General features: G+C 43.4%; 1 protein-coding gene across 2 annotated transcripts in view; it reads left to right on the top strand.

Moving 5' to 3' along the window:
* The window catches only part of fkbp10a (FKBP prolyl isomerase 10a), a 203,181-nt gene that overhangs the window by 19,083 nt on the left and 171,874 nt on the right, over positions 1-12,224 (top strand). For both annotated transcript variants that reach the window (XM_048206146.1, XM_048206145.1), the window contains exon 2: positions 1,850-1,998. In XM_048206146.1, the coding sequence (XP_048062103.1) occupies positions 1,850-1,998 (149 nt within the window). The remainder of the gene's footprint in view (positions 1-1,849; positions 1,999-12,224) is intronic.

Below are 12,224 nucleotides of genomic sequence, written 5' to 3'. Positions count from 1 at the left end.
TTGCACCCTATGACGTCATTTTCTGTCATGAAAATTTTTCCGCCATTTTGAAATTTCTGAAAAACCTACTTTTTCGAACTCCTCCTAGGCCGTTACTCCGATTTTCACGAAAATTGAATCAGATCATTTTCAGACCATGCCGACAAAAAGTTATGGAAGTAGATTCCTCCAACCATTTTCGAAAAACATGCGAATGAATTGTACGTAGTGCTTGTGAAAATAGACTTAAGGCTATATCTCCGCAACGCTTTATCGTATTCAGACCAAACTTGGTACATGTCATCAGAATCATGACCTGAGGCATCATGCAGTGTTTCGGCGCAGCGCCACCTACTGGTCCGGAGATATGAAAAATTGATATTTTTGCTTATAACTTCTGATGGGTTTGTCCAAAAATCATAAATTTGGTCTCGTTGTATTCGGGGAATCATGCCGAGTCGAATGATATCCAATTTTCCTATTTCGGCCATTTTGAATTTCGTCCTAAAATGCTGTATTTTACGAACGCATTAGCGTATCGTTACGGAACTCGGTATGGGTCATCAGGACAATGCCCTGAAGGAGCCTGAGAAGTTTCGGGGCTGCGCCACCTTGTGGTCAAAAGTAATAACAAAATTTACAAAAATGCTAATAACTTTTGACTATATTAACCGATTGTAATAAAACTGGTCTCAGTAGATTCCTTGGGTCATACTGAGAACATAGATATCAAATTTGCCAAAGTCGGATGAACTTCCTGTCTGCCATATTGTTTTTCTTTGAAAACCTACTTTTTCGAACTCCTCCTAGACCATTGCTCCGATTTTCACCAAAATCGAACCGTATCATCTTCAGACAAGGCTGACAAAAAGTTATGGATTTCAAGTCGATACGTCAAACCGTTTTCGTATACCGGAGCAAAGAATTTGAGACATGATGCAAAAACGACTCTTGAAGCTGTATGTCTGCAATGCTTTGACATATTGACACCAAACTTTGCAAGTGTCATTGTCACCTCACTCTGACCATACCACATTAATTTGGTCACAGCGTCACCTATTGGTCGAAAGTGATGAACCAGTAAATCCTCATTTTTGATCATTTTTCAGCTCTTTTGCCTAAAATGATCTTAATAGGTCTTTAATTGCTCACTGCTGCAGTTGGTCTGATGCTCCCAGCCATGTTGGCTGGCTTCTTGTGCCTTTTTTGTGCTTGGCCCCGTAATTGCTGCTTGCGGCTATATTTAATTATTATTATTATTGTTATTATTATTATTATTATTATTATTATTATTATTATTATTATCATATATATACCAAAATAATTTTCAGGTTTAGCAAAGAAGTTTTGTTTATTTTCTCTCAGTGAAGATAATAATAAAAAATAATAAGCCAAAATATGACTTTTCACTGATTTTGTGAAGATGAAAAAAAAAAAACGTTATGTTCCTGTTATGTCCAAAATGTCTTTCTGTGCTGTTCTTTCAAGCAAATATCCAATGAGAGATAAATAGCACTGTCTTTTCAAATGTTTTTACCTCTCTTTTCCTTTAAGTTTTCTACTTAGTTGTTGTTGTTTATGTTGCTTGATGCTATCCGTTCAAACATGAATATTGTCTTCTGCAGAGGGTTGTCCTATGATTATCTCCTCTTGAATTTTCCTCAGAATCAGGTGACAGTGTTAAAAAAAAAAAAAAAAACCCTGTCCTAATTCAACAAAATCTTTGTCTAGATGTTTTCTAGATGTTTTATGTTGAATCTTGTATTTTCTATAGGTCATTGGCAAAATTTTCTCCTTTTCCTCGCAATTTATCTGGAGCTCAACTCAAGTGTGACCATCTCTCATGGAACTCTCTTTCTCTCTCTCTCAGCCTGGATAAGGGTTTTCCATTCGTGGGGCAGGTGGGTGTGGAATCTAAAGTCATTCCAGGTTTGGATAAAGGAGTTCAGGGCATGTGTGTAAACGAGCGAAGGAAGATCACCGTACCTCCTCATCTTGCTTATGGAGTCTTGGGAGCTGGTAACAATGTCTTCTGTTTTTTCCCCCTAATAAATAAATGATTTTCCTAGTATGACAGAGAGACCAAAAAGGCAATACATATCCCTAATTTTACAAAAATCTTAATGTGTTCACAGTGGTCCTCCACAGTGGATTTGTTATTTGATTCATTAACATGACTGATTTATTTACAAATTATTATTTGATCTTCTTGCAAAAAACAAGATTCATTAACTATCCCCTTAGAATTAGAAATAGTAATAAAATATATTGACAAAACGGTGGATTGTTGTATAGAATGTACTGGAATGTACTGAATGTGCTGGAAACCTATTGTGCCCTCATTTTTGTGTCCCTCATCCTGAAGTTAGACAGATAGATAACACATTCTTTCTAACACATAGGCTTGTGGGAGAATGCTGGTTTATACAGTTTGAGACTATTTACCAATTAGTTGAGCCAGAAGACTAAACATTTAACATTTAAAAAAGAAAATCTAAACTTGATAAAAATTACTATTTTATAACAAATTTAGCTATATCCAAATGAAATATGGTAACACTTTAGAATGCTGTTCTGTCATTAATGAATAACTACACAGGAACAAATGAGTAACGATTAACACTCTAGTAACCAATATTAAAGCGGACATAACACACATAGTTTCTGCCAATCTCATGTTAATCTTGAGTATCTCTAGAGAAGTAGTGCATCCTTCATTTCTCCAAAAGTCTTTAGTTTTATCAGATTTATAAAAGACAGATACAGCTGTACCACTTCTTTCCGAAAACAGTCAAGTTCCTGGAGGTGTGTCGTGGGTGAAGCTAAAGAGTCATGAGCAGAATAAATTATCACATTATCCCTGAATAACTTTTTATTCACTTATTTGCATACGTGCAGATTGCCCACAAAACACAGACATTTGATGCAATTTTACTTACCGCCTGCGGTTCCGACTCATGACCGGGATCTTTTATCACCGCTCCAGTTTCAAATGATCTGCAATTCCAGCGTCGCACTGGGCCTTGTTTATAAAGCATTCAGCACAGTAATGCCAGAAACAAAAAAACACACTTGCACAACTCTGTTGCTGCCCCAGAAAAACAAACTGCATCCACTGTTCCCTTAAAGGAACACTCTACTTTTTTTGAAAATAGGCTCATTTTCCAACTCTCCTAGAGTTAAACAGTTGAGTTTTACCGTTTTCGAATCCATTCAGCCAATCTCCGGCCAAATCCATTCAGCCAAATCGCAACTTTTCATTTTCTGTCGGTCTTAGTACACGATGTAACTACAGAAGAGTGGGAAATGGGAAAAATATCGAAACTCTTTGGTCATTTTTGAGCGAGATGCTAATGGTCTAATCAGATTCAATGAAATATGCTAAGCTATGCTAAAAGTGTTACTGCCAGACCCGGAGATCGGCTGAATGGATTCGAAAACAGTAAAGCTCATTTTCCAACTCCTCTAGAGTTAAAGGGATAGTTCACCCAAAAATGAAAATTTGATGTTTATCTGCTTACCCCCAGGGCATCCAAGATGTAGGTGACTTTTTTTCTTCAGTCGAACGCAAATTATGATTTTTAACTGCAACCGCTGCCCTCTGTCAGTCAAATAATAGCAGTGGATAGGAACTTCAACTATAACAGTAAATAAAACTTGCTTAGACAAATCCAAATTAAACCCTGCGGCTCGTGACGACACATTAATGTCTTAAGACACGAAACGATCGGTTTGTGTGAGAAACCGAACAGTATTTATATCATTTTTTACCTTTAATACACCACTATGTCCAACTCCGTTCAGCTTCCGGTGTGTGAGGTCTGATCGCACTCTGACAACGGAAGTATTGTCTCGTGCTCATTGAAGTATATGGGCGAGACATCACTTCTGTCGTCAGAACGCGTTTTTTGACCTCACTAACAGGAAGCTGAACGGAGTTGGACATAGTGGTGTTTTAGAGGTAAAAAATGATATAAATACTGTTCGGTTTCTCACACAAACCGATCGTTTCGTGTCTTAAGACATTAATGTGTCGTCACGAGCCGCAGGGTTTAATTTGGATTTGTCTAAGCAAGTTTTATTTACTGTTATAGTTGAAGTTCCTATCCACTGCTATTATTTGACTGACAGACGGCAGCGGTTGCAGTTAAAAATCATAATTTGCGTTCGACTGAAGAAACAAATTCACCTACATCTTGGATGCACTGGGGGGTAAGCAGATAAACATCAAATTTTCATTTTTGGGTGAACTATCCCTTTAACTCTAGGGGAGTTGGAAAATGAGCCTATTTTTAAAAAAGTGGAGTGTTCCTTTAACGCTGGGTTCTTTGGGAAGATGAACAAGGTTATCTTTCCCTCACAACCAAAAACACATTTCTTTGGTTACTTTCAAGTACCACTTCTTTGGTGACATTGTTGATTTCGTGGTCTAAATACAAAATGGCAAATCTTTCTCAGGCAAGTCCTATACAGCACTGCCAATGACTTCCACAACCTATATGAAGCACGTTGATGGGATTGCTCTTGCTCTGGCTGATGTGTGTTCACACTCCTCCAGAAGTGCCCATACAAGGAATTCAACCCTTTATGATGTCATACAGGGCCATACTAAAAAAAAAAGAGCTTTCCAAAACTTATTTGGCAAAGAAATACTCCATCATACATTCAACTCATTTTTTGAAACTTTGGCCATGTTTAGCATGAGAATCCAACTCTTTAACAGTGTAAATAAGTCAGAATGCATGAAATTGCATTAAACATCCCCTTTAACTAATAAGGAACTCTGATTAACGAATTAGTTGAATGTGGTAGTTCACTACTAGCTTATCAGTAACTATTTTTTTTTTTATACCTCACAGAGAAGTACTAAGAAATAAGAACTACTATATATAGGTTCATAATTAACATGAATAATGCATAAAATATAATTAATTCTAAAGTAAAGATCATGGTGTAGTGTGTGGGATTACAAATTTAAGAATCTGTTTTAGAACTGCTGATCCTACTTCCTGAAATAACATCACATGAAAACTAAGGTGAATTACATTATATTGGGCATTCAATGTGAACACGATGACATTAGTTTACTGATTAGATTCAATATAGTTTCCAGTGAGGGGGTTGTCAGTCTTTGATCTTCCTACTGATCTTCCTACGGCTCAGCTTGCTTACTTTCGGTTTGCTTTTCCACTGGAAATTAGTACCGCTTCAAAGTGGGTGGGATTATAGACTGATCGTTATAGTTGCTCCACCTTTACTGTCGTGGATCTGCTCCTTGGCTACCAACGAGTCTGCACCTCATCTACTGACCAAGATACAGCCATTTCTTTTTTCAAGTTGCATGCAACGGTCGTTTAAAGCAAGTCTTTTAAAAAAAGTTGTGCAAACAAATGATACTGTGGTGGCTGTTACTATTTAAATCTAGAAGGTTTGGTGTCTCGTGTTTCAAATCCAAAGACGCTGGTAGTGACGATTCTCTCTGACTAATCAGTGATCTGCAGTGTTTACACGTCACATTTAGTATTGGTACAGCACGCTTGGAACCGAAGTGGTACTATTTAAGCGAGCCGTACTGAACCGTTTCATGCAGTGGAAAAGCACCATTAGACTTGATGACTGCAGTGACCTACAGCACATTCTCAATAAATAATCATGCTGAAGATACACCCAAGTCTCCTGGTTTTCACTTCTGAGTTTCCTTCAAGTGATTTTACTTTTGCCCACCCAGGGACACCAATTATGTAGTGATTTTACTTTTGCCCACCCAGGGATGCTAATTATGTAGTGATTGGTACTCACGTCACCGATGACGTTGTGATTTTGGATCAGATGTCACTTAAAGTGTGGTTATGAGTACATCAGATTACCACTCCCCCTTATTATGCATCAAACAAATAAATGAAAGAGTTTTTGTTATTAATTATCATCAGCTATATCACCTCTAATGTAAATTAGAAAATCCTATATATACTGATAATATACAACAATGCCAAGATCTCTGGAAAGAAGTTTAGTAAAGTGATATTTACGTTCCACGTGGTCGAGTGAGCAGTCCGATGTCGATGATGTTTTCCACTGGTTGTGCTGGGTAACAGTACAGAGGGAAAAGGAGCTGGAATCCATTTCAACAGCCTTAAACATTAACCACTGTAGGATGCTGATCTCCTGTAGCACCAAAGGGGTCCTAAAACCTGGAACATGCAGATGAGGCCCTGACGTTAGTGCAGAAGGACCTTAACAATCTGGAACATGCAGTCATTACTAGTGGGTTACCATGATCTTCACTTTAGAATACTGATCCAAATAATTAGTAATTCCTTATGAAGGATTTGGTAACACTTGTCATTACTAGTGGGTTACCATGATGTCTTTAGAATTATTTATACATAAGGCATTATTCACATTAATTATGAACCTGTATATAATAGTTCCCTTTCGAATGGGAACTTGCACTGCATCCGAAGACACATTAGGGAACGTCTCCAGCGTGACGGTGTCTGAAGCATGTGATTTAAATGTGACAACGTAATCGGTCGGCGACAGCCCGTGACGTGGCTACATGTGCAACCGTGAGTACAAGACGGCACCTGTAGTACACGTTTTTTGTCTTCAGGAGACGTATTTATGCGTGTGTCTGTGTGAATGCGATTATCATGGACAAACACTCTGCCAAGCATTTGCAGGAAGTGTCTGCTTTGTGCATGAGTGAGGAGCACGCGCGTTTAGTTCTCGAGGGAGCTGAATGTGCGCATTGTGAGGATTTCTCAATAAATGCTCTGTTCGCGTCGTCCCTATTACTATGGATGTGGGACATGCATTTGGGTGGAATGCTTTCGACTCATCAAAGATGCTGGAATGTGCTGCAAACAATTCATTCGCATAACTATTTACAGAGACAGATAAGGAGCTTGGTCTTTTCTGTTCTCTCCTGAGGGATAGTAGTTAGCGTTTTCACAAGCGCGTTTGGCTTGAAGGTACATATAGCGATGCATTCATGGCTGTTCTCGTATGATACTGGCATTTGTATTTAGCGTGATTCACTCCCGACGGGAACAAATGCATGCTGTGTGATGCGTTCACTGTGTTTTTGTTCCACCCAGGCTTACTCTCTTGAGGGATGAGAGTTAAGCTCCTACTCTCTGCATCTCAAGTCCCGTGTCCGCCATTGCAGTTAGGTGCGATCAAGTGTGGGGGTTGTAGACGGAGCAATGCAGGAGTTTAACAGAAATATTTATTGTTTAATCTCCTTTTGCTAGCTCTGATACTGCTATTTGATTAATTTGTGTAATTCTGAGGAATTATAAGCTTTTAAATTGAGTAGTACAGTTTGGTGGCTGAGATTGAGCATGCTGGGCCTCCTCTTGCTATAAAGCTAGGAAAAAGTTAGGCCTCAGCTCACCTTAGCTCCAGCTAGACAGTTAAACCAAGTGTGTTGGCCCTCTGTGGGCCACTGTGGGGAGCTGTCTTTTAGCATTTAGTGTGGTTTGGCCTCATCCCGGTCGGTTCGATCGTTCGGTTGAGGACTCCCCTGGGGTCCTGAACCAGATCCCCCTAGGATAGTGATAAGGCAAAGGAATATACTTCCTCTTTGCCTGTATTCCCTTAAAGGTAATACCTGTCAGGGACTGGCATTACCAGACCTTGAGCTCTGCCGTGGGGCAGGCACTGTTTGCTCTCCCCGGTAAGGGTTCCCCCTTGCTTAGGGCATGGGCCCAAGTTATGGCGCTCAAAGCGCGCGCTTTGGTAGAATTCCAATAGTAGCCATTATTTTTGTAAATTTAGGGATCAAAATGGGCAAATTTGTTATTAGAGAAGAAAAAAACAAAATGAGGAATACACCAATGAAAGAACACATTGCAAACAAGAAGAGTAGCATCAGCAGCGAAGGTAATGAGAATGGAAGAATCAGTTTGATGTCAATGAGCGAGATGGGCAGGCTTTGTTTGCTCTGTAGTAAAATATAGGCATTTGCAAAATGTACAATGTCAAAAAAAATGTGAATTCGAAGTGTTTGTCTGATGTACTTATACAAAAATAACTGCGGCTGCTGGCGGATGCTGCGCGAGGGATTGTGACGTGACAGAATGCTTGATATCGTCAAAGATTAATTACAATGCGCTCAATACTGTTTGTAAAGTGAGTTGAGTAACATTTGCTTATCAAGGCGTTGGTGGCCTATATAACATTCTGTTATTGTTTGGTGACTATTACAATGCTGTTGAAGAGAAAACACATCTAGGACCAGAATTAAATAGTTACTTAAAGTGCTTGTATACATTTTGTTTATGTTCATTGAGCATTATTAATTATCTGAACACTGTAATGCTAATGTCAGTAAGTTAGTTTTTATTTGGTGGAATACAATGTTCTCATTTTCTGTGACATACTGTATATCAGGGGATTGTGTAACATGAGTTTATTTAACAAGAGAGTTTCACTTTGATATAAAAAGGCCATTTCAACACACTGTGGTATAGGTATAGTAATAATAATATCTGCTAATACCATAACATTAAATCTGATTGGTTTTCATTGGTGATGTCATATGTAAATGATATGCGGCCCGTTAGACTTGCACTTGGACCATAGTGCAGCCCACTGGGAAACAAGGTTGAGAACCACTGCCTTAGGGAATAGTGTTACTGACAGCGCCGTGTTTGACCTGAGTGAGAGATTGGTCTCCGACATCTAAATTTGCTGAGCCTTCTTTTTGCTTATCTTAGCACTTATTCCCTCAGCATGGAGGTGTTGGTATTCGTTCCCAATGTGTCTTCGGTCACAGTGTGAGTTCCCATTCAAAAAGGAACATCTCAGGTTAAGCATGTAACCATGGTGTTACGGTATACAGGAGACAGACACAGATGTAACAGGTAATGGATGTTTATTTGACCACAGTAGAGCAGGTGAACACACACAGGTGAGTGAACTGGTTGTAGAGAGGTTTGAGCAGGTAGTATGAGGAATAGTTACTGTCCTTTCTTTTGCAGGTAGATGTACGCTGGAGCTTGGAGATCGCTGAAGAACAGAGGAGCTGACTGGAACACACCCACACAGCAGACGAGGCACACAGAAGGAAGGAGACACGCTGGAGACAGGTGAGTATACGAAGAGGAGTCCTTGAGGTAAGCATAACATGGGGTATATGCGAACGAGACCGGACATGGAGTGCTGTGTGCGTGTGTGCTTTATAGTGCTGTTGATGAGTGAAGTAATGAGGTGCAGGTGGCGGTGATCAGTACTCTGGGGATGGCGTGCGCTGTGATTGGTGGAGGTTGGAACCTGACGTGTCTGTGACAGTACCCCCCCCTCCACGGCCCGCTCCAGAGGGCCGAGGACCCCGACGCCATGGTGGTCGTCCTCTTCCCCGCGGTGCCGGTTTCTCAGGGTGACTCGTGGAATGTTTGGAGTAAGCTGGGGTCTAAGATGTCATTCCTTGGGACCCAGGAGCGCTCCTCGGGGCCGTATCCTTCCCAATCCACTAGATACTCCAGCTGACCACCACGACGCCGGGAGTCCAAGATCTCACGAACCTCATATGCAGCTCCGTCCTCCAGGGGGGGTTCGGCGGGAGCCACGTCAGGTCCTGTGGGAAGAACAGAAGGGTGGTGAGCTTTCAGAAGTGACACGTGGAAAGTGGGGTGTATACGATACCCTTGTGGAAGACGGAGTTGATAGGTGACTGGGTTGACCTGCTTGACGATGGGGAATGGGCCAATGAACCTGGGACTCAGCTTTCTGCAGGGCAGACGCAGTCTGATGTCTCGGGTGGATAGCCAAACCATCTGACCAGGCTGGAAGACAGGGGTGTTGGAACGTCGGAGGTCGGCTACCATCCTGCGTCTGCGCAGGGCTCGTTGCAGTTGATGGTGTGCTGAGTCCCAGACCCTCTCGCTCTCTCGGAACCAGTAATCCACTGCCGGAACGTTGGAGGGTTCCGCATCCCAGGGGAACAGTGGGGGTTGGTAGCCGAGTACGCACTGGAACGGTGTGAGTCCTGTAGTTGACTGTCGGAGAGAGTTTTGGGCGTACTCGGCCCAACCCAGGAACTGGTTCCTAGAGTCCTGGTGGTCATGACAAAAGGTACGGAGGAAGCGGCCAATCTCCTGCACCTTCCTTTCCGTCTGCCCGTTCGATTGCGGGTGGTATCCGGAAGTCAGGCTGACGGCCACACCTAGGAGGGAGTAGAACGACTTCCATACTCTGGATATGAACTGGGGTCCTCGGTCGGAGACTATATCCTCTGGTATTCCGAAGTATCTGAAGACTTGGTTGAAGAGAATTTCGGCGGTCTCCATGGCAGTGGGTAATCCTGGAAGTGGGATCAGACGGCATGATTTGGAGAAGCGGTCCACAACAACTAGGATGGTGGTATTTCCGTCTGAGACAGGGAGATCAGTAATGAAATCCACTCCTAGGTGTGACTATGGGCGATCTGGAATGGGCAGCGGAAGGAGTTTCCCAGCTGGCAGATGACGAGGAGACTTGGAGATGGCACACTCCCTACAGCCCTGCACGTACCTTCTGACATCCGAAGCCATCCCTGGCCACCAGAAGCGTTCTTTTAGCAACGAATGGTGAAGAATGAATGAATGGTGGGAGTGCGTCGTGTCCGTGGAATGTAGAGCAAGCCAGGTGGACAGCCCGGCGGAGGATTCGTGGAGGCATTGGAGGAGGGAATGGTCTCTTCTGACCAGGTAATAGGACTCACGATGAGAGAGCTCGGGATGATGGGTTCAGATTCCTCGGTCTGTTTGTCAGGAGCATTGAGACGGGAGAGAGCGTCTGCCTTTACATTTTTGGTGCCTGGGCGGTAGGAGATGGTGTAATTGAAGCGGGAGAAAAACATCGCCCAACGGGCTTGTCTAGGGTTCAGTCTCTTTGCTGATCGAAGATATTCAAGGTTTTTATGGTCGGTCAGTACCAGGAACGCGTGCTTGGCTCCCTCCAGCCAATGCCTCCCCTCTTCCAAGGCAAGCTTTACAGCCAGAAGTTCCCTGTCACCGATGGAGTAGTTGACTTCCGCCGGGCTGAGCTTGCGGGAGAAGAAGGCGCATGGATGGAGTCTACTTGGCGTCCCCTGCTGCTGCGACAACACCGCTCCCACTCCATTTGTTGAGGCGTCCACTTCGACGACGAATTGCTTCTCTGGGTCTGGATGTACTAGTAAGGGAGCGGTGGTGAAGGCTTCTTTGAGTTGGTTAAAGGCGTTGGTGGCTGCCGGGGTCCAGGACAGAGACTTGGGCTGATGGCGGAGCAGGCTGGTGAGTGGATGGGCGATGGAACTGTAACCTTTGATGAAACGTCTGTAGAAATTGGAGAATCCGAGGAAGCGCTAGAGTTCTTTTATGGTGGTGGGTTCTGGCCAGTTGGTAATGGATTCCACCTTCCTCTCGTCCATCCGGATGCCACTGTGGTCTATGTTGTAACCCAGGAACGAGACGGAAGGTTGGTGGAATGAGCATTTCTCTGCCTTGAGGAACAGGTTGTACTGACGAAGACGGGTGAGGACCTCCGCAACGTGTTGGCGATGTTCGGCCTGGCTCCGGGAGTATATGAGAATGTCGTCGATGTAGACTAGGACAAAGCGGTGGAGAAACTCCCGGAGCACCTCATGAATGAAATCCTGGAATACGGAGGGGGCGTTGACCAGTCCATACGGCATAACCAGGTACTCGTAGTGGCCAGTAGGGGTGATGAAGACGGTCTTCCACTCGTCCCCCTCACGTATCCGGATGAGGTTGTATGCGCTGCGGAGGTCCAGCTTCGTAAACACAGTGGCACCACGGAGATGTTCCAGGGCTGCTGGGACGAGAGGAAGGGGATACCGGAACTTGACAGTTATTTTGTTGAGGGAGCGATAATCAATGCATGGCCGCAAGCCTCCGTCCTTTTTAGCCACGAAGAAGAAACTGGAAGCAGCAGGGGAAGTAGACGGCCTGATGTAACCTTGGGCGAGGGCTTCCTTGATGTAATCCTCCATGGCCTTCTCCTCCGGGATGGAAAGAGGGTATATCTTACCCTTTGGCACTGGTTCACCCGGAAGCAGGTCGATGGCACAGTCCCATGGCCGGTGTGGAGGCAGCTTGGAAGCCCGTTGCGGGCAGAAGACATCGCTGAAGGGGGCGTAACACTTGGGAATGTCGACGGAGCGTTGTTCGACTGGACTTTCAATGGACGTGGCGCAGAGAGAGAGGTCAGGCGAACGAGATGGTGGAACAGGAAGTTCAGCCAGACAGCGAGAGAAG

This window comes from Megalobrama amblycephala, linkage group LG11 (genome assembly GCF_018812025.1).
Source record: "Megalobrama amblycephala isolate DHTTF-2021 linkage group LG11, ASM1881202v1, whole genome shotgun sequence".
Taxonomy (NCBI): Eukaryota; Metazoa; Chordata; class Actinopteri; order Cypriniformes; family Xenocyprididae; genus Megalobrama; species Megalobrama amblycephala.
Note: the sequence above shows the minus strand (reverse complement) of the source record. Positions and strands in the feature narration are given on the sequence as shown.